At 43.6% G+C, this 23,675-nt stretch overlaps 1 protein-coding gene across 3 annotated transcripts in view; it reads right to left on the bottom strand.

Moving 5' to 3' along the window:
- LOC115472830 (dual specificity testis-specific protein kinase 1-like) overlaps positions 1-23,675 on the bottom strand; it is a 221,254-nt gene that overhangs the window by 16,539 nt on the left and 181,040 nt on the right. For all 3 annotated transcript variants that reach the window (XM_030207278.1, XM_030207280.1, XM_030207279.1), the window contains one exon: positions 11,268-11,417. In XM_030207278.1, coding sequence (XP_030063138.1) covers positions 11,268-11,417 — 150 coding nt within the window. The remainder of the gene's footprint in view (positions 1-11,267; positions 11,418-23,675) is intronic.

The following is a 23,675-nucleotide window of genomic DNA, read 5'->3' as shown; positions in this document are numbered from 1 at the left end:
CAAAACGCCCCCCTTACCCCTCCCCCCCATCCCACATGCTCCATGATATACCCTTACAAATTCAAGATTCAAGTCTTTTGAATTGTGCATGATTGTGCTATGTTATGCTTTTATTGCAACCTGCTCTGGGCTTTCTTGAAAGAACATGTAATCAAATTGAAATTAATAAATAAAAGAAACCAGACAGCCACTTATTATGTCCCTAGATCCGCAGCATATGGAAAAACAATCCTAAGTAATGCACAGGAAATTCAGAAGACATCAGCAGCTCCATGGCAACCCACGGGATGCTGTTCAGTCTCAAGATATGTAGAAGATGAGCAAATTCTGTGCTGAAATATTTCCTCTCCTGCAAGGGCCGGCAGGAATCAATCGTCTGCTTCAAGCTTAATCTGTTAAAAATCTGATGGCACAGAAAATCTTCTTTTTGTAAGGCATCTCTTCTGTCTTTCCTATTATTCTCTCAATAGGGATCCATCATGCCTAGTTATCAATGTTTTCTCATTTTTATCCTACAGCTCTTCTCATATAGAGGTTAGATACTTAAGTAGCCTGGTAGAAAGGGGTTTTGGTTGCTGTTCTAAGTGTCGCTATAAGAATATTTAGCTGTCCACTTCCTCTCTACACCTACCCCTTAATTCTATAAACTCATGCACACAACTTTACCCTTAGCACGCAAAGTTACAGTGCACAAGTTATAGAATACTGTCAGTTAAATACATAAGTTAATTAATCGAGCTGCTAATTGATATTAACAACTAGTTATTGGCTACAACTGGTGCTAATTGGCACTGATTAGCAGTTACATGCATAACTGCCTTAAGTCAGGATTCCATAAACTGCTCGTGCAAAATTCAAAGTGTGTAAAGGCAAGGGGGCTTGGACCTGGGAGGGGCATGGGTGGGTCAAGGACATACTTGGAACTTGCACGCACTGTATTGTCTGCAAAGGCTCATGGAGTCTGTCCAAATCCTTTGCTTATTGACTTGAATGTAAGCTCTACAATTCTCAGTTTGTTCAAACAGACCAGACTCTCACTTAAATTCACACTGTAATGTTGCAAGTCATACAATTGGAGGTGATGGAGATGCAAACAGTAATGGAATTAAAAAATGTGTGGCATAAAAACAAAGGAATCCTGTTTAGAAGGAATAGGAATAGATCCAAAGAAGCTTAGCGGAGATTAGGTAGCAACACCTGTAGTTGGGAAACAAAACCAGTACTGGGAAGACTTCTATGGTCTGTGCCCTGATAGTGACTGAATAGACTTAGATGGGCTGGAGTGGAGCTTTTCAGGGGCTTCAATGACAACTTCAGAAATTGTACAACAAGGACAATACTGGGCAAACTTATATGGCCTATGTCCTGAAACAAATCAAGATCAGGTATACATATGAAGTATCATATGCCATATGTAATGAGTTTATCTTGTTGGGCAGAATGGTTGAACTGCACAGGTCTTTATCTGCCATCATCTACTATGTTACTATGTTCAGAAACAGTGTTTCCATGAGTGCACCAAAACTGCCTTCTATATAACTCTCCAGCAGCATTATCAGGTTTTTTTTTACTTTAACAGTCCAAACTTCCCCTCCAATTGACACCACAATGGAACTCTGTTACTTTGACAAACTTTTCACTTTTGTATTAAAGCTGAGACTTGCTTTATATTTAATTTCATATGCATCCTACACTGATACATTTGCGCGTTACCAAGAGCTGCATCAGAGGCTTTTCTTGAAGGAGTTGAGATAAACATTGCATGATTCTCTTTTCACTTGGTTTCCCACAGTAGAAGTTTTAAGGCAATGTATGTAACTTGGAATATATTCTATTATCCACACATGTGATACTTAGAGAATTTCCACTATAATCTTTATCAGTAAAATCCACTGAGTGACCAGGATTTTTCACTCCCCCTGAGATTTTTACTTTAGTGTCCAAGACTTGTCACTGTACTGTTCTAGGCAAAGTATAGAGTAGCTTCAACAGCCAGCTTAAACCATCCCCATGTAGAAGCTTTATCAGTAGACTCTTGATTCTTAAGCAAATCTTCTTTATTGTAGCACTTAGAACAAAGAAAATCCAACTTACAGTTCAGTTGCTTAGAAGAGAATTGTTGCCTTCTGCATATAGAGTCTGTATCTAGCCACCCCAGAGGCAAGGAGATAACAAGAACTTCAGCATAGCTAAGAGGAAAAGCTGTAACACTCAAAGGGGAATAAGGGGGAGAAACTGAGGGAAAATGAATGGGGGTGACTTGGGGAGATGGTAAAAAATCTTGATGGAATTACAGTAAATTAAGGAGGGATTAGCCTCCTACAACAGCAGCTGATCACCAAGACATGCCAGGAAGAGTGGACTCTATCACACTGCCCACAGATGCAGAGAGGGAGGGCTGGCCTTAGCTCAGAGCTTACAGCCAATAGGGAAAACTCACAATGAGTCAATCACAGGATACTGCAAACTATCAGAAAAGCAGTCCTAAAACACAGTGCTTATTATATACAACAATGCAACTGAATATAGATAATACTCATATTAAATATACATAACAATGCACCCTGCCGCCCTCCATGAATATGGGGACAGAACATATGTTCTTATGGTAACATTTAGGCATCTGAACTTACATCAGCCATAGAGCTGGCATATAAGTATATAAGCATCGCCATGCTGGGACAGACCAAGGGTCCATCGAGCCCAGCACCCTGTCACCGACAGCGGCCAAAAGAACAAGCAATTTGTCCCACCCATCCTAGAAATACTGTATTCCCTCGTCCATTCAATAACATTCTATGGCTTTTTCCTCCGGGAAGCCGTCCAACCCTTTTTTGAAGTCCACTAAGTTAACCGCCTTAACCACCTTTTCCGGCAGCGAATTCCAGAGTTTAACTATGCGTTGAATGAAGAAAAATTTTATCCGATTCGTTTTAAATTTACCACACTGCAGCTTCATCGCATGCCCCCTTGTCCTAGTATTTTTGGAAAGCGTAAACAGACGCTCCACATTGACCCGTTCCATTCCACTCATTATCTTATAGACCTCTATCATATCTCCCCTCAGCCGCCTTTTCTCCAAGCTGAAGAGCCCCAGCCTCTTCAGCCTATCCTGATACGGAAGCCGTCCCATCCCCTGTATCATCTTTGTTGCCCTTCTCTGCACCTTTTCCAATTCCACTATGGCTTTTTTGAGGGGGGGCGACCAGAATTGAACACAATACTCGAGGTGCGGTCGCACCATGGAGCGATACAACGGCAGAATAATATCCTTATTTTTGTTTTCCATCCCTTTCCTAATGATAACCAACATTCTATTTGCTTTCCTAGCTGCAGCAGCACATTGAGCAGAAGTTTTCAACATATCATCAATGATGACACCTAGATCCCTTTCTCAGTCCGTGACTCCCAATGCTGAACCTTGCATGATGTAGTTATAGTTTGGGTTACTCTTTCCCACATGCATCACTTTGCACTTGTTCACATTAAACTTCATCTGCCATTTAGACGCCCAGTCTCCCAGTCTCGTAAGGTCCTCTTGTAGTTTTTCACAATCTTCCCGCGATTTGACTACTTTGAATAACTTTGTGTCATCGGCAAATTTGATTACTTCACTAGTTACCCCCATCTCTAGGTCATTTATGAATGTGTTAAAAAGCAGAGGTCCCAGCACTGATCCTTGAGGGACCCCGCTAACTACCCTTCTCCATTGCGAATATTGACCTTTTAGTCCTACTCTCTGTTTCCTATCGTTCAACATTTATATGTGTTGTTATAGGATGAGGGGGGCGGGGGTATGTGCTTAATTTAGGTGCATACATTTGCACCATGTTTCAGTTAGTGCAAATGGCCATGCCTAAAATTAGGTGCAATTCCTGGGCATAAATGCTATTCTATAAACTGTGCCTAACTTTAAGCACGGCTTACAAAATAAGCGTTTTTTCAGCACCATATATAGAATTCACCCCTGTAAATATAGCTAGGTGGGACAGCCTTACTTTGCTCCAGCACCATCCGAATAGTACTGGAACATTAAGAGGGAACGTTTGGTTGCACTATCTGCAGTGTTTCTGAAAATTCACAGATAGGGGACTTACATATTTAGTGGCAGCTGCTAAAAGCATAAATCTCTCTGATTATTGGCTTGTGCAGATTTAATCAAAATGAAAAAGAGAAATTTTTTTTTTTTTTTGGGGGGGGGGGGCAGTTAGGGCTGTCACTGTGAAGACAGCTGGCACATTTTGCAGCCAGGACTGTCATCTTAAGCTCACAATGGCCAAGAATTTGCCCATCCAGGGGGGGATGCACTAAAGTCGTCGTTAGAGCCGTTCCGTACCAAATTCCATAGCGAATTGGTAGGGAACGGCTATGCATCAAGCCAATCACAGCATGTTTAGCTGAGCTAAACGCACTGTGATTGGCCGTGCTTCACTCAGCTGAGAGACCTGGAAGTCTCTGAGCCAATCACAGCTTGTTTAGCTCAGCTAAACACGCTGTGATTGCCTCAGAGACTTCCAGGTCTCTCAGCTGAGTGAAGCATGGCCAAAAAGGATGTTTTTATTATTGCGGGGTTGAATGTCGAAAAAGAGCCTGCAGCATCGGAGCCTGTTTGATTTTTTTTTAATAAAGCGTCGCTTAAAAAAAAAAAAACGTCCATTTTGTGCGGCCCCCCCATGCAATAATAAAAATGTCCTTTTTGGCCGTGCTTCACTCAGCTCAGAGACCTGGAAGTAAGGGAGGGACATCCAAGTAAGTACAGTTGTGGCCGAGTAGTTAGAGCAGCGGTCTTGTAATCCAGAGGTGGCAGGTTCAAATCCTAATAGTTTTGTTAAAAAAAAAAAAAGGACGAGCACTTGGATTTTTTTCCCCACTTTTTTAAGTTGTATGAAGTCTTTATTGAACATTTATCAATAAAGTGACGCGCACTTGGGCGGTTTTTCGGGTGTAGAACGGCCATAATGGCCGTCCATGACGAGCACTTGGCCGTTTTAGCCCCCCCAATTTTTTTTTTACATTTTAATAATTTTTCCAATCCCACGCAGCCCCAACAAGAGGTACAGACCTTTCGTTAGATTTTCCACCGTTTTCCAGCGTAAAGGCAATTGGAAAAGGTTAGTGTATCTCATTACAATAGGATTTCTACACGATTTGCTCATCTGCATTCCATTTTCGTTAGCTGCTACCATCGTCGGAAAAAAGTGTTTAGTGCATGCCAGGGTTTACTACTTGCTCGTTAATGGCTTGTTAAGTTTAGTGCATCTGGCCCTCAGTCCTGGAAGAAAGAGGAGTAGAGAGAAGTCACAGCTGGTCTGCAATCTTATTCCCAGGGCCCAGAGAAAAGGGGAAGTGATGGCATGTGCAACTCACCTGCAAAAACTTATAGGCTGCTACTTGAATTATACTTATAAAGGATTCTTCAAGCATTCTTAGAGTGGAATCTCCATCTCTGTGGGTGTTCTCTATGATAAAAAGCACTATCCTTACAAATATCTCTTCATGCCAAGAATAAAAGGTCAAACTGGCTTGGTCTCCCAGTCTGCTTATTGAGGTTGCAGATAGCCAAAAAGCTGTGGATCTTTTCTCAATCTATGGTCACCCACCAGTGACCTGAGGCAACTTGAAGCTCTACATGGAGCCACCCACAGACTGCCTGCAGATGTGCACAAAGTACTGTGGCTCTCTTTGTTTTCTGCTCTGTAAATCCTTGGCAAAGATAAGATAATTTTGTAAGTTGTGCTCATTGCAGAATGTTTTCATGAACATGGTACATTTCAGAACAAGAGAACACACACAGATGTCCTGCCTATTGATGTCACATAAAATCTCAATACACTGTAAAAAGCATTCTGAATATGTTTTTGGGAGCTCCTGTCCGTCCTTGTGATGTGAATTTTGAACATTTGTAGAAGGTGAAGAACAGAAATTATGTTTTTACTCCCAGCTCAGCCCAATCCATTCAGTTTTAGAACAATAAAAATTTCCATGTTTCTATTTAGAAATAGAGAGGTGTGGTAGCCATGTTAGTCCACTTTTAAAGGTAATCAATAGAAATAAAACAAAATAAAACATGGAAAAGAAAATAAGATGATACCTTTTTTATTGGACATAACTCAATACATTTCTTGATTAGCTTTCGAAGGTTGCCCTTCTTCATCAGATCAGAAATAAGCAAAAGTTGGTAGATGTTTCACTCATATATACTGTCATCTACCAACTTTTGCTTATTTCTGATCTGATGAAGAAGGGCAACCTTCGAAAGCTAATCAAGAAATGTATTATGTCCAATAAAAAAGGTATCATCTTATTTTCTTTTCCATGTTTTATTTTATTCTTATTTAGAAATAAAAATAGTAGCAATGGACAACATGTTATACCAATGTTTCCCAACCTGGTGCTAGAGGAACACCTACCCAGTACAGGTTTCAAGATAACCACAATGAAAATGCACAGATAGATTTACATATATTGGAGATCCAGTTTATGCAAATCTCTCTCATGCATATTTGATTACAGGTATCTTGAAAACAATATATAGAAACAAAGAAAATTACGTCAGATAAAGACTATATGGCAAAGATTCCCAATCTTTTTCAGTTTGTGGCACCCCCCCCCCCCCCCCCCGGTCACATGGGTCTCCACCCCCCCTCCCCCCCGGCCACATGGGTCTCTGCAACCCCCCTGGCCACATAGGTCTCCACACTCCCATGCCACATAGGTCTCCCTTTCCTTTTCCTTGCAGCCCCCTCCTCTCACACCAGCACACCTTCCCCAAATCCAGCATTACTCTTACCTTCCTTCCTGCAGGTTCAGAATCGCTGCTGCTTCCTTCTCCTTCCCCCGCTGCTGCTGCATTGCTTGCAGCTTACATTTTCGGGGCATCTGCAATTCACACAGGCACTCCGAGGCCTTCCCAGTCTGCCGTGTACAGCCCTCTATGATGCAACTTCCTCTTGCAAGGGCTGGACACGGCAGAAGTAAGTCCCCACAGTGCCTGTGTGAATCACTGACGGCCCGAAAATGTGAGCTGCAAGCATGCAGCAGGGGAAGAAGCAGGAAGCGGCAGATGCTGGACCTGCGGGAGGGGAAAGTAGGGAGCGATGCGCTGCGGCACCCCTGAGAGTTCGCTGCGGCGCATAGTTTGGGAACTGCTGCTATATGGCCTACCCAGTCTGCCTATCGATACCAACTACCAAGCAGTACAATCCCTTCCTCTCCCTTAGAGATCGTCTGTGCTTGTCCCATGCTTACTTAAATTCAGATACAGTCTTGTCTCTACCAGCTCAGTTAGGTGTGCCTCAAGAAGGGATGCACAACCATATCTAATAGCAAGTAGTTGTAAAATTTCTATAATCCTCCTGTGAGAGAGTGGGTGATACAAGAAAGGGTTTCCTTAGGAACACTCTCTCACTGGAGTGGAGCCACCTTAAGAATAGGTAAGTTAGCCTGTAAGGCCAGGAGGATGGGGCTCAAGCAGAGAGTTGGAAGTTAAAAGTCCGCTGGCAGAACAGGAGGCCCTGAGCAAGGATCTTCCCAGGGTGTTTCGGCTTAGCTGCAGTGCTTGAGGGAAGTTCCAGGGAAGAGGAGTGGCCCTAGCTCAGACGATTGCACCCTGTGTTGAAAGAAGCCTCAAGTCAATACTTCAGGAATTCCAGAGTATGTGAGGTAACTGAAGACTGCCAAGGTAGACCAATTATCCTTTGGCTGTTTGAACTATGTAGCCATGTCTGTGACAGGCTAATGAAGCTGTGATTATGTTAGAGAAGATTTTTGCATATTGAAGCCTGTAACCATGTTAGGGACAGGCTACTGAAACTGGGGCTGTGCTTGAAAAGACTTTATTAGAAGCACCAAGCCTGTGAGGAAATAGGGCTGATTATTTCCCTTGTGTACATACATAAAATGCTTTGACTTTTATCTGCAACCCGTGTGTGCCACATTTTATGAGATCCTGCAGCCAGCCACTAATTCACGTTACCACACCTCCTAGCTGACAAAATATCTGTGCACTTTCACATCCTGCAGAAACCACAAGAATTTTGCATCTTTGCTCCTTTTGGGGGCAGTTCTATAAAGTGGTGCCTAAATATAGGCACCATAAAGAGGTATGCTTAAGGCCAATTTTACAATGGGATTAGGGTGTGCCCATCCCGTTAAAGAATAGAACCACAAAGCTGCTTTGGTGTGCCAAAACCTAGGTGTAACCACTTACATTAGGTCAATGGCTGGCATAAGTTAGTGTGCCTAAGTGTGTCATGTAGCGTGAGCAACTGATAGTATTCTTTAAGTTGTACATGTCACATGGCGCCAAACTCATGATACGCTCATGCTCCTCACATGGTTACAGCCCACTTTCAGGTACGTGCCAATTCCACACACAAGTGCCTCTATACTGTAAAATTTGGTGCACAATTAGCACATTATAGACTTTCTCTTTTTGTCATTTCCTTTTTGTAGCAGTTGTGCCACAACTGTCATTCAGTTTGCATTTGGTGCACACACACAAGGATTGACTTGGGCTGCACATACTGCAGCGGGACATGTTTATCCACTCCTACCCTAGCTGAGATGATATCTAACCATCTCTCTGATCTCATGTGCAACTTTCTTCAAATCAGTCACCTTACTTTCTAATTCTTCCTACTTTCTTACTCATCTATATGTTACAACTTTGCCTTACCCTTCACTACCAATTATAATGTTCTATTATGTATTGTGTAGTCATTGCAAGTAGTATACCATGCCATACTTCATATTGTTACTTGAATATTTTTACTGCTGTAATTGCCTATTGCTCATGTTTGATCTATTCTTACTGTACACCGCCTTGAGTGAATTCCTTCAAAAAGGCAGTAAATAAATCCTAATAAATAAATAAATAGTTTACTCTTTGTATTGATCAGTACTATTTATCCTACCAATTATGTACCTCACCATAATGATACCTGAAAGTGTAGGCAATAAATTTTGCAAATTAATGAATATGTTACTATGTAAAGTGTATGCGGGTACCATAAGATGCATGTACACCTATGAAATTTCAATGCACCTGCATAGATTTGTCTTTTGACCAAATTACGCCCCTGAGAACATCCCCTTCATATGAGTACTCTGAGCCAACTGAAAATTCACTCTGGCAGAAATCAGCTGTATAGTTCCCAACTAGTCATTTGAAAATTTATCCCTTAACTACTTATCCAGCAGAGAAGGAAGATACCCAGGGCCGGTCTTAGGCCTAGGCGACTAAGGCGGCCGCATAGGGCCTCGCGCTTAAGGGGGCCCCGCGCGGCGTGCCTCAGTCAGCCTCCTTCGCTCCCGATTCCTGGCGCTCCGGCGGTATTTAAATTTACCTCCGTTGCAGGCAGCTTGGCAGTGTCAGTGAAAATGCTGTCTGACATCCCACCAGCCTTCCCTTCGCTCGTTCTTTCCCTCTCAGTGTCCCGCCCTCAAGGAAATGACGTCAGAAGAAGGCAGGGCACTGAGGGAACGAACGAGCGAAGGGAAGGCTGGTGGGACATTAGACAGCGTTTTCACTGACTCTGCCAAGCTGCCTGCAACGAAGGTAAATTTAAATACTTGAAGATCTGAAGAGAAGATGGTGGGCAGGTGGACATGGGAGCGGGAGGGATGGGGAGAGAGGAGAGCATTGATCGATGGACATGGATGGGAGGTCAGGGCCCAGGGAGAGAGGATTAATTGCTGTACATGGAGGGGAGGGAGGAAAATTGCTGGATTTGGATAGATGGAGGAGGGAAGGGGAGAGAGGAGCATCGATGGACATGGATGGGAGGGCAGGGCCCAGGGAGAGAAGAAAATTGCTGGATCTGGATAGATGGAGGAGGGAAGGGGAGAGAGGAGCATCGATGGACATGGATGGGATGGGAGGGCAGGGCCCAGGGAGAGGAGGGGAGGGCAGGGGAGGAGGGGAATTGCTGGATATGGAATGGAGGGAAGGAAAGACAAAGGAAGGAGATGCACATGGATGGAGGGGAAATTGCTGAATTTAAGGGCTGGATCGGAACACTTTGAAGGCAGATGCTGAAACTGGAGAAAGGATAGGGACAGGGCTACAGATGGTAGACAGGACACAGGAGGATGGTGGACATGGTGAGAGAAAAAAATATCAAATGGAAAGAAGACACTGCATAAAACAGAAGACACTGGGACCAAAGCGAATAGAAAAACTGAATGATCAGACAACAAAGGTAGAAAAAAGTATTTTATTCAGAATTTATTAATTGGAATATGTCAGCTTTTGGAAATGTGCATCTGTGATATTTTGCATGTAAGTTTCAATTTTTCTAGTATTGATGAATGCTGAGTCTGACTTCTTGAGGTAACTTTCCAGTTCAGTATTTTGCCTTCATATCTGTTGTGTCATATGTTTTTCATGTGTGATCAAGGTGCAGTATCCTGCTAGCGTGTAGTATTTGCAGCCCTTTTTGTTTTGTTTTTTTCATGAGGTAGTGTACTGGTGTTTTAGAGCCTGGTGTAATTACAGTGGTGCCTTTCCACGCATAAGGTTGTAGCTCATCCTGTCCTTGGAATTAGTGCTGTTATGGTTTGGTAAGGTTATGAGTGTGTTTTTGCACAAGTTTGTGTATAATGTTTTGCAGTGGAGAGATTGTGTGTCCGCACCTCTGACCCCCCGGGGTTATGAGAATTGGAACTACTAATTGTAGTGGACTTGAACTGAATAATTTCTGGGGAGGGGGGGTTTCATGATAGCATTGTGCTTATTATTTCAATCAGTTTTTCTGTACAAATTTAGCTTCATTTGTCTTTATTTGAAATTTCATAAATAAAAAATGTTCTAAAAATGTAATAATCAATGGGGTGGAGCGGGGGCAGGGCTAGGGCAGGCGGGGCTAGAATGGGGCCCCACCAAATTGGTCTGCACAGGGCCCCGCACTTGCTAAGACCGGCCCTGAAGATACCAAAATTTGCCTGAGATTTGCAAACTGGTCTATTCCTAGTGGATGCAGTGAGAGGTCAAATCACGGAGAAAATTTTGATTTGTATTCACGCACTCTTCTGCTTTGTTTTTATTGGTAATATACATGCGCTCTGAGAAAAAGACAAGTCATGACAACTCCTAAAACAAGGAAGATCCACTGCCATCCAGACCTCCAGAAATCTTGGCCTTGTGACTGACACCCTGCAGAAAAATCTATTCAACTGCTCAGGATTCACTACACTGAGATCTGAGATGGCATTAAGACTTACTGTACCAACTACCAGATCTTTAAGCATCTGCTTCTAAAACATACCTTGGAGTTGAGATCCCGATGGTAAATGTTCTTTGAGTGGAGGTATATCATTCCTCTTGTGATATCAGAAGCCAAGTCAATTTTCTCTTTCCAGCTGAGAGTAATGTCTTTGCTGGCTAGAAGCTCTTCCAGACACCCACCATTAACATACTGGAAAGTGTGACAAATTGGAGAGGTTAAAAAGAGTAACACATACAGACATTGCCCATTCAGTCACTTCATGTCTTGTGGAGACTTATGGACCTAAATATGTAGGGCAAACATAAGGTTTTCAGGCACCCTAGGCAAACCTTCAGTCTTGCATCTTCTTCCTCCCTCCAACTACCTTTTAGCCTCCTAGTCCCATTCCTCTCCAAAAGTCTGGTAATTAAGCTCAACAATTATGATAATCCCAGCACAATTTCTCCTACAACAATTCTGTTAAATATATAACTTTTAAATATTAAAATTTGTTTTGTGTATACAAGCATAATTAAAGTAACGTGGATGGGCATTTTCGATGGTGCATCTAAACCAAACTTTGGACATTTGCGTTAAATGTACCAAATCCGAATAGGAAATATAACCATTTTCAAAAAAAGAAAAATGTCAATCTTTTTTTTTTTTAAATACCATTTCGAACAAGGTTTTGTGCATTGATCTTTTTAGGCCATTAAAAAAACCGCACAAGTTAAAAACACACAAAATCAAACCATTGGGATGTAGGAGGGGTCAGCATTTTTAGCAGCCTGGTCACTCAGACATCCCAGGAGAGGAATGGGGCACCCTAGGGGCACTGCTGTGGACTTCATATAAATACTCCCAGGTACACATCTCACCATTGTTCCCTTATCTTGTCTGCTGAGCCCTCCAAAACCCACTACCCCTAACTGTATACCACTACAATAGCCCTTATGGGTGAAGGGGGCACCTATATGTGGGTACAGTGAGTTTCTGGTTAGTTCTGGAAGGCTCAAAGTTTCCAACACAAGTGTAATAGGTAGGAGGGGGTATGGGCCTAGGTCCACCTGTCTACAGTGCACTGCACCCACCACTACACTACTCCAGGAACCTGCATGCTGCTCTAATAGACCTGCCTATAACAGCTAAGGCTGTCATAGAGGCTGGTGAGTACTATCTTTATTCATTTTTTGGGGGGTGGAAGGGGATCAGTGTCTACTGGGGGAGTAAGGGGGGTCATCCCTGAATCCCTCCAGTGGTCATCTAGTCATTTAGGGCACCTTTTAATGTCTTATTTGTTAGAAAAACAGGTCTAGTCCAAAACATTTAAGATTTCACCCTAGACATTTTGGTTTTGTTCCATTATGGCTGTAAAACGTACAAGGCGGGGAGAGTCTGATAGGTACGGGCGGAGAAAGGGATCTTGGGGTGATAGTATCTGAGGATTTGAAGGCGATGAAACAGTGTGACAAGGCGGTGGCCGTAGCTAGAAGGTTGTTAGGCTGTATAGAGAGAGGTGTGACCAGCAGAAGAAAGGGGGTTTTGATGCCCCTGTATAAGTCGTTGGTGAGGCCCCACCTGGAGTATTGTGTTCAGTTTTGGAGGCCGTATCTTGTTAAGGATGTAAAAAGAATTGAAGCGGTGCAAAGAAAAGCTACGAGAATGGTATGGGATTTGCGTTACAAGACGTATGAGGAGAGACTTGCTGAACTAAACATGTATACTCTGGAGGAAAGGAGAAACAGGGGTGATATGATACAGACGTTCAAATATTTGAAAGGTATTAATCCGCAAACGAACCTTTTCCGGAGATGGGAAGGTGGTAGAACGAGAGGACATGAAATGAGATTGAAGGGGGGCAGACTCAAGAAAAATGTCAGGAAGTATTTTTTCACAGAGAAAGTAGTGGATGCTTGGAATGCCCTCCCGCGGGAGGTGGTGGAAATGAAAATGGTAACGGAATTCAAACATGCGTGGGATAAGCATAAAGGAATCCTGTGCCGAAGGAATGGATCCTCAGGAGCTTAGTCAGGATCGGGAGGCGGGGCTGGTGGTTGGGAGGCGGGGATAGTGCTGGACAGACTTGTACGGTCTGTGCCGGAGCCGGTGGTTGGGAGGAGGGGCGGGTGGTTGGGAGGCGGGGATAGTGCTGGGCAGACTTATACGGTCTGTGCCCTGAAGAGCACAGGTACAAATCAAAGTAGGGTATACACAAAAAGCAGCAAATATGAGTTATCTTGTTGGGCAGACTGGATGGACTGTGCAGGTCTTTTTCTGCCGTCATCTACTATGTTACTATGTTACTATGTAAGTGTTAGGTACACCATAATCCCACCTTCAGAATGCCCCCGACATGCCCCCTTGCGATTTGGACACACTGCAGATGAAACACACAGATAGATAGATGTCTGCAAAACAGATTTTGAAAATACCGATTTGGACGTTTTGAGAAAAAAATCTGTTCAAATAGTGCTTTATGACGTGTGAAAAGACTAAATAAATTCTAAATTTAGAATTTATTTAGTCTTTTCACAATTCATCAGGTATTTACATGTTTCTATAAGAACAGTTCAATTATCTTTTCTGAACGTGTCATCAGAGACAATTTTTCATCATCTCTTATGGTTTATAAAGCGCATTTTAATAATTTATATATAATTAGCCTCAATGGATGCAGTCTCGGTTTTCTTTTTCTAGTTTACCATCATTCTTTAGTGTTGACGTATCTCTAACGTGTCACTAATTCTAGTAGTGAAATCTGTTTATAGTATAAAATGGCTAGTTTTCATTCTTAACTCTTTTACCAGTTTGTACTCTAGAGAGTCCAAGTGTTCTATGAGGTGTTTAGAAGATGGATAGTAAGGTACTGTACTATGTTTCTTTTCCCTCCTCCTCTGGACCTGAGTGTTCTTTTCCATTTCCATACATTTTCCCACGTTTTTTTTTCTAGCACATATTTTTTTTCAGCTTTTATTCTCTTGTGTCCAGTTTTAGGTGCGATGTTCTTTACCCGCTTTCCTTTTTAGCTGCCGTGTCCTGCTCCCTGGTGCCGATTTAGTATTGTTTTATTTCCAAGTTTTTCTAGTGTATTTCCAACGTTTTTCACTGTGGTACATGTCTTTTTTGTTTTTTGTTTTCGTTAGCTATGTTTATTTAGATAGGAAGGATAAACCGTAAAAAATAATCTACTTTTGTTTTGAGTTAGTGGTGATATATGTCTCACAATCCTTGATGTACGTTCCCTTTTTTCCCCAGTCTCGTTTGGTTTCAACGCACAAGTTCCTTCATTTACACATTTTCACTGCATCTTAGGTTTCACTGTCATTTTTTGGTTATATCACCTCTATGTTGTTACACTAATAGTAGGTAGGTGCCATATACATCAATTGCCTCTCCATTTTCCCACTGACAGTAGATGATACATATATTGGCTGGCTTTAGTTTAAAAATATTTTTTGACCTGACAAACACTAAAACAAGATGATACTTTTATATACATTGTTTACATATGTTTTCTTTGCTTTATCTTTTACATAGTTGTCAGTAAATACTTATAGTAGGTTGTTATATATTCAATAGAAATATATTACATTTCTATGTATTTAGCTTTTTCAAAATACATGATTCCCCCTTGTTTCAGACATTGAATATTACCTGCATCATTTTGGGTTCACTCATTATCAGCATACATTCAATCATAGGTATGGTTTTGAACTATCATGTTCATCCTCTATATTAGGACCATTATATTCATTTTGTATGTTTACAATTTGCTGATACATTATTAGGTTATTTTTGTACCATGTTTTACACTTAAATTTGTTGTGATATTTCAAATCTAATTGGCATTTGTTTACATATGCTTTAATCATACTTACCAATCTTTATTGTCCAAAGACATATTTATATATATAATTATTATGTTTTTACTCTTATGTTGAAACATAGTTATTTTAAAATTTTGAAGGCATTTATTTCAGTTTACATTTAGATGTTTTCATATATTTATACTGTGTCAATGTAACATTGTTTCATTTAATCTTAATTCCTAATTCATATATGTTTTTAGAGACTCCCGAGGAAGGCCCCTGTGGGCCGAAACACGACTCGTGCTGAGCCCTGGATGTTTAATAAAGGTGCAAATTTGCACATCGTCTGCTGCCTCCTCCTTTTTTTAGTTGCTCTTGTTGTGACTGATTTGTCTGTGTGCCTACAAGGATTCCTGTTCTTCTGTTTTCTTGCTATACAAATACCAACCACCATCGATGCTACATAGGCTCAGAATATTTCAGCAGTATATGAGAAACTATCATCGCAAACTGGCTACATTCTCACAAACTAAAACTGAAGCCTGAATAAAGCTACAGATCTAAGTTTCAACTAGAAAGAAGATACTAAGATACCATGCGTATTGTGCACTTATTATGGCTGGTGTCAACAATCAAACAGTCAATTCACTGTGGAGTTATCACAGATAACAGACTAAGCTTCTAATCTCACATGTCCTTTCTTATGCGGAAATGTTAAAGCTGAAAATGATCTGCTCATTCTTCAATCAGATCCCCCCCCCCCCCCCTCCAGACCTGACTCCATGCCCTAATCTTAAATCACTTGGACTACTGTATTCTTTTATTTATTTAATTTCTTATATACCATCTGCAAGCCCGAGTGCTATTGAAGCAGTGTACATTCAGGCACAGTAGGTGTTTTTTTCCCTCTAGAGAGCCTACAATTTCAGTTTGTACCTGATGCAATGGAGGGTTCAGTGACTTGTCCAAGGTCGCAAAGAGATGCAATGGGATTTGAGCCAAGCTTCCCTGGTTTTCAGCCCACTGCTTTAGCCATTAAGCCACTCCTACTGTAAACCCCCTTTTCAGGCCCTGCATTTAAGCTGAAACAACTACAGTTTATCTAGAACACAATGTTTAAGCTAATCACAAGTGCTAAACATTGGGAATATGTGACCCTGCTCTTTAAAAATGTGCACTAGCTACAAATCTCATTCCATATCTCCTAGAAATTGCTAATACTGGTCCACCAGATACAAAACACAGGTCCCATTTTATACACGATCACGAGCCCTTCAATCCAAACAAAAATGAGTTCTGGCTATTTCCTGTTATAACTATAGAAGGATAGCTATAGGACCTGCCCTGACATGACCTCACCACCAGGGGGAGATTTTTCAGGGAGGCGCGAGGTAGTGGCATGGAAAAAGCCACTAGAGGGCAATTAGACATTGAAGTGACCTGAGCAGATGGGAAGAGGCCACTAGAGGGTGCTTGGGCATTGGAGGGGCCTGTATTGTCCTGTAGAAGCCACGGGAGGGAGCCCTACCTCACTGATAAGCCTGATCCCAGGATAGCTAGGAAGGGGGAGGGGTGAATGTTATCCTTTACTATGTAAGAAGGGGAGGGCATGTAGCAGTAGGAAGGAGCTATGTCCCTTTAGGAGGTCTGCCCCTGGAGAAGGTTCTGGACTTCTCCAGAACCTATGGGAAGAGCCCAGGAAGGGATTGGTAATGAGCCACCCTTTAAATAAAAGGCACTTCCACGGAGAGGAAGAAGGAGGGGAAAGGAACCATGCAGCAGAAAGGAAAGATACTGAGTGACTGGTGAGCAGACTCCTGGGAAATGGACCAAGGTGGGCTGAAAACCCCGAGGATCAGACCTCAAAGAAAAGGTCCATAAAGAATGAACAGATAAGGCACTTAACTGAATACCAGAATAATGTGAAAAATATAAAAGGTGGACTCTTTGTTATGGCTGACAATGTGAAGTGAACACTCTACCAGACTGAACTCGGTAATATATGAACTAACAGCTGGGGGTGGAGGACAGGACTGTCAGAGTGAAGTTAATTCTGTCTGAGGGGAGGTGGCTGTTCTAAACTGAGACCCAGGTCGCCAATAAAAAGGGCTCAGTTGAAGAGTGTTTTGATGAACTGTTTGGTGAAAGAAGAATTCCCTGACTGCATGATTAATAAATGTTAATGGGAATGTTTTTTGCATAAAAAGTGGCCAATTTGCATATTTGGTGAAGCCTGCTAGTCCAGTGTTGTATTCCCCAGAAATGGTACCCAGAGGGGATACACCACAAATGTATGAGAATTGCAACCTGTTCTCAAGGGAAACCTATAAAGAAGGGGATCTAGAATAGGATGGCTGATAATTGAGGAGAAGTTACCCTGAGTGGAAGAGGACCCCCCTATCCCTAAGACTGAAGGTAGGAGCAGCTATAGTTGTTAGCGGTTTCTGAGATCTCTCTTAGAAAAGAAGCTTTTCAGATGCTTTTTTTTTTTTTTACTATCCTGAGTGAGTCCTGAGGCTCTCAATAAGGGCTGGAGGCCCAAGTTGAATGGGGCCTCCTCAAAAGTTTGTTTTGAGAACTCTCCTGCTAACTTGCTGGAAAGGAGAGAGTTCCTGATCTACAGTGCCCCCTATCTAAAGGGAGGAAGCAGCAACAGTGTGCCTTCTTTTAGAGAAGAGGAACATCCAGTGGTGTACCAAGGGGGGGCGGTCCGCCCCGGGTGTCAGTGGGTGGGGGGTGCTCCGTTGCTGACTGCAGTCAGCCCTCGTCTCCTCTCCATCCTGTGCCTTTAAAAAAAATCTGAAAAGCAGCATGGCAGGCAGCGCTTCGTGTCTGCCCTGCTTGCTTGTAAAAGAAAGCGCCGGCAAACCTCCTCGTCGACGTCACGACGTCGCGTCGGGTCTTCCCTCACTGGGTCCCGCCCTTGCGGGGGGCGGGACCCAGTGAAGGAATACCCGATGCGACATCGACGAGGAGATTTGCTGCTTTCTTTTACAAGCAGGCAGGGCAGACACGAAGTGCTGCCTGCCATGCTGCTTTTCAGATTTTTTTTTAAAGCCCCGGATGGAGGCAGGAGATGAGGGCTGTCGTCGAAGGTGGTAGGTGGGTCGAGTTGGGGGGCAGCCTAGATGGGCGAGGAGGACTGGGGAGGAGGGTTTCAGATGGGAGAAGGGGACTGGAGAGGGGGGCCTCAGATGGGAGAAGGGGACGTGGGGAGGGGGGTCTCAGATGGGAGAAGGGGACGTGGGGAGGGGGGTCTCAGATGGGAGAAGAGGGGAGAAGGGGACTGGGCTGGGGAGAAGGGGTGTGGGGGTCTCAGATGGGAGAAGGGGATGTGGGGAGGGGGGTCTCAGATGGGAGAAGGGGACTGGGCTGGGGAGAAGGGGGTGGGGTCTCAGATGGGAGAAGGGGACGTGGGGAGGGGGGTCTCAGATGGGAGAAGGGGATGTGGGGATGGGGGTCTCGATGGGAGAAGGGGACTGGGGTGGGGAGGGGGTCTCAGATGAGAGAAGGGGACGGGTGGGGAGGGGGATCTCAGATGGGAGAAGAGGGGAGAAGGGGACGGGTGGGGAGAAGGGGGGTGGGGAAGGGGCCATGCGAGAAAATGGGAGCCATGCCTGGGGCTGGTGGGAAAATGGGTCTGGGGCTGAAAAGGGGTCACTAATGCAAGGCATGTGGATGAAGGGGGCTGGAACTGGGGGCTGAAAAGGAGGGTTGGTGGAATAAGGGGGCTAGTACTGGAACTGGGGGCCGAAAAGGGGACAGGGAGAAGTGGCTGGGGCTGAAGCTCGGGACTGGTGAGAGAAAAGGGCTGGGGCTGAAACTGCGGACTGGTGGAATAGTGGGGCTGAAAAGGGGAAGCAAGTGGGAGATGTGGGCTGGGGCTAGAACTAGGGGCAGGTGGGATAAGAGGGCTGGAACTGGGGACTGAAAAAAGGGGCAGAGAGAGAGAGAGAGGGGACAGACGATGGATGGATGAATGGATGGGGGGGGAGGGAGGGCAGACCCTGGATGGATAGGGGGAGAGGGGAGGGCAGACCCTTAATGGATGGGGGGGTGAGGGAGGGCAGACCTTGGATGGATGGGGGGGGGGAAAGAGGGAGGGCAGAAAGTGAATGGAAGGGGCAGGGAGAGAGGGCAGACATTGGATGGAGGGGACAGCAGAGAGGGCAGACACTGGATGGCAGAGAAAGAACGAAGACAGATGCTGGATGAAAGGAAGACAGTGAAAAGAAGATGAGGAAAGCAGAAACCAGAGACAACAAACTGTAAATAAAATATATATTTTTGTTTTTTTTTTGCTTTAGGATAAAGTAGTATTATAGCTGTGTTAATAAATGTTTATAATAGAACATGTAAATAAGGTAATCTTTTTATTGGACTAATTTTAATACATTTTGACTAACTTTCGGAGAACAAAACCCCCCTCCTCAGGTCAGGTTAGGACACTGTAACACACTATACTGTATTGACCTGAGGAAGAAGGTTTTGGCCTCTGACAATTAAATGTATTAGTCCAATAAAATGGTATTTTATTTTCTATATTTGTTTTATTTCTATTTGTTAATTTGTAAAGTGGTGATTGGTATTTGTTAGTTTTTTTCCAAATTTACATCTGCTGTCTTTATATTTTGCACAGTACTAGGGGACATTTTCTGTTTCTGTGGTGTTGCATTGTATGCAGAGTCTGGCATCGGGGGTTCAGTTTAATTTTTGTCTAAATAGAAAGTTTATGATTACTTATTCTATAGTGGATTAGGGTGTGAAAAAGACATGACTTTCAGTTGGCATTGACTGCAGGATTGACGATCTGTACTATCTGTCTGGTTTCGTTTTACAATAGGTGAATTGATGTTCTAGTGCTCACTGTAGTGTTTAAGATGCTTTCCTTTTCCTTGTGTGACTCGTAGAAATGACTGCTTATGGTATGGTAGAATTGCTCTATAGGTCCTGAGTGTTTTGTATTCTCGGTATGCCTAGTACTGGATTTTGGAGGGGGGTGTTAAAAAATGACCGGCCCCGGGTGTCAACTACCCTAGGTACGCCACTGGGAACATCACATTTCTCACTTAGATATATAAGGTTCAGGAAACCTATTGGGTATCTCTTTTGATTTTCTTTTTTTGAATTGCAACTTTCCTTTTATCTCTTCCCTTTAGCTTTTCTTTACACAATCTCAGTTTTCTATATGGATGACATCCTCAATAAACAGTATAATAAGAAATAAATAAACTTGAAACTTAGGCGCATAATGTTGCTCCTCCTCTGTGAACATCCTGTTTACATTTACATGCTAAGCAAGTTGTGCACATCATTTATAGAATAGTGCTGAGTGCTCAGCTAGCATTCACCTGTGTAAATGCTAGTATTCTACAAATTTACATGCATAATTGGCTTGTAATTTAGGTGCCATGTTATAGAATGAGGGAGCAGTGACGTAGCCGGGAATTTTTAACAGGGGGTGCATCTCCTGCACCTCCCTCCGGTATCTTAAAATTACCTCCGCTCCAGTATTCACCAGGGCAGTGGCAGAGGGACTCATAGGCTGCCTGCACCAGGACTTTCTCTCTGAACCATTCCGTCCTTTACAAAACAGGAAGTTGCATCAGAAGGGGTGGGACAGTTCAGATAGAAAGTCCCGGTGCAGGCCACAGGCAGCCTATGACTGTCGTTGCTGCTGCCCAGGCAAAGACTGGAGTGGAGATGATATTAAGGCATGGGCAGGGAACTGGGTCTGACAGGAGGTACACCACTGTGAGGGAGCTAATGCACAGAGCACTGTCTGGTGGGGATAAGTATGCAGGTACAATACATCTCTATTTCAAAGAGCTTACAATCTAAGTGGATACCTCACGTAAAAGGAGACTTGTCCAAGAACATCAGTGGGATCTGTCCTCCCTGTTCTAAGCCCAATGCTCCAGCCATTAGGCTATGATTTCTGAATCAAGATGAAACATGGGGGATTACTAAAGTCATCATGATAGAGCTCTTCAGAGTCTCTGAGGGGAGGGCTCTGAGTTGTGGGTGGACTGAGATCCAGCCCCAGAGGGTGTGTATAAGGGATATGTTGCAGAGAGAAATGTTGCTAGTTAATGATTGACAGTAGAGGTGGAGTTTGAAGATAATAAAAGTTCTTGCTTGTTTGTGCACATAGTCTTTGGTTGCTTTCACCCCTGCCAGGACCCTTGGAGTACAGGAGGTATCCTGGAAAGGTCAGATAACCTATAGCTGAGTTAAAGGGGGGGGGGGGGGGGGGGAGAGGAGGTTAGTGTCAGCAAAAGAAAGTAACTGTTTGAAAGGAATGCTCTGGGTGGGCAAGAGGAGCCCAGCTTGAGAGCAGGAACAGGGAAGAGCCTGTTCAAGGCCAGAAGGTGCAGCTCGTTAAGATGCAGCCCTGGAGGAGAGGACAGACAAAGTGATTGCTGGTGACTTCCAACGCTATCAGCACAGCCTTGGATTATATAGCCCAAAGGGATGGGTGATGAACTTGGATGGACAGAAAACCTCTAAACCAAATACTAACTGGTCATAAGGATTTATGGAGTTTGGGTTTACTGCCTGTTGCAGAAGGTAAGTAAAGTTTTGCATAAAAGATAATTCCTTGGCGTGGTGAGTATTCTTTGAGTGAAAGGGTGAACAGCCTGCTCAGGTACTGTTAAAGATAATCAAGATAAAGCCCAGCTTAACATCCTATGGTCTTCTGGCCCCAGTTTGTGCCCAAGTTCAAGTGAGAAAGACCGAATTGTGAGTGAAAAGTGAGGTGGTAAAAGGAAGGTCAATCTCTCTTTGGTGGCCTGGTCCATGAGACCTGGGTTAGACATTAATGACATAATTTGCTTCTTTTTTTTTCAATTGCCTGAAAGGTAAGACAATTGCAATTACAGTATGTCTAAAAGCATGGACAGAAAGTGACATAATGGATTATAATACATTACAAAATTGTTCTGAGAATAAATGGGAAAAAACCCATAGACATCTTATAATATAAATTTTACTGATTTAAAAGTGATTTAAAGAAGATTCCTGCAAGCTTGCTCTTTTTGTTGTCAAAATCATAAAAACAAAAAAATCTCTTTAGGTACAAGGTTTCCAGATTTTTGGTGGGTGAACCTGGGAAACTTTCAGGCTTATTTTCAAAAGAGAAGGGCGCCCATCTTTCGACACAAATAGGGAGATGGGCGTCCTTCTCTCAGGGTCGCCCAAATCGGCATAATCGAAAGCCAATTTTGGATGCCCTCAACTGCTTTCCGTTGCGGGGACAACCAAAGTTCACGGAGGCGTGTTGGCAGCATAGCGAAGGCGGGACTGGGGTGTGCTTAAGAGCTGGGTGTCTTCAGCCAATAATGGAAAAAGAAGGGCGTCCCTGACGAGCACTTGGCCGACTTTACTTGGTCCATTTTTTCTTGCGACCAAGCCTCAAAAAGGTGCCCGAACTGACCAGATGACCACCAGAGGGATACGGGAATGACCTCCCCTTACTCCCCCAGTGGTCACCAACCCCCTCCCACCCTAAAAAAAACTTTTAAAACATTTTTTGCAAACCTCTATGCCAGCCTCAAATGTCATACCCAGCTCCATGACAGCAGTATGCAAGTCCCTGGAGTAGTTTTAGTGGGTGCAGTGCACTTCAGGCAGGCAGACCCAGGCTCATCCCCCCCCCCCCCTACCTGTTACACTTGTGGTGGTAAATGTGAGCCCTTCAAAACCCACCACAAACCCACTGTACCCACATCTAGGTGCCCCCCTTCACCCCTTAGGGCTATTGTAGTGATGTACAGTTCTGGGGAGTGGGTTTTTGGTGGGGTTTGGGGGTCTCAGCACACAAGGTAAGGGAGCTTGCACCTGGGAGCAATTTCTGAAGTCCACTGCAGTGCCCCCTAGGGTGCTCGGTTGGTGTCCTGGCATGTGAGGGGGACCAGTGCACTATGAATGCTGGCTCCTCCCACGACCAAATGGCTTGGAGTTGGTCGTTTCTGAGATGGGCGTCCCTCGGTTTCCATTATCGCTGAAAACTGGAGATGACCATCTCTAAGGATGACTATCTCTAAGGTTGACCTAAATGTTGAGATTAGGGTCCTGACCGTATTATCGAAACGAAAGATGGGCGCCCATCTTGTTTCAATAATACAGGTTTCCCCGCCCCTTCACGGAGCTATCCTGCGAGGACGGCCCCAGGAAAACTTGTGTGCCCCGTTCGATTATGCCCCTCCACATCTCCTTGGTAACACTAGTGAATGGGAAGCTGATTTGTGGACTGTTTCTTGAAAAATTGCAGTAATGTTAGCCAAATCACCCCAAGTCTCAGTGCACTCCATAAGTTGGTACCTTTGCTTTAAATTTCTTGAACTGGTTTTGAAGGCTATGTGGTGCACTGTCCCTTCACAGTTTGTTGAAGTTCTGGTCTTTCCCCATACGATTGCTCTTCAATCTTCACATCATGCTTCTTGTTATGCCTACATTTAAATAGGCCCCCAGGGTTAATGTACACAGTCACCATTTTTCCCAAGGCTGGTCCCCAGGCTTGGAATGCTACTCCTTTGGGGTTGTGTTCTGAATCAGATTTGCTTAAATTTAGGAAATCTTTAAAGATGCTATTGCTCTTTGAGGATGTTGGTGTAGTTGGCTAATGGAGGATGCTACACAAACAGCAGAGGTGATC

Source organism: Microcaecilia unicolor, chromosome 6 (genome assembly GCF_901765095.1).
Source record: "Microcaecilia unicolor chromosome 6, aMicUni1.1, whole genome shotgun sequence".
NCBI classification, from domain to species: Eukaryota; Metazoa; Chordata; class Amphibia; order Gymnophiona; family Siphonopidae; genus Microcaecilia; species Microcaecilia unicolor.
Note: the sequence above shows the minus strand (reverse complement) of the source record. Positions and strands in the feature narration are given on the sequence as shown.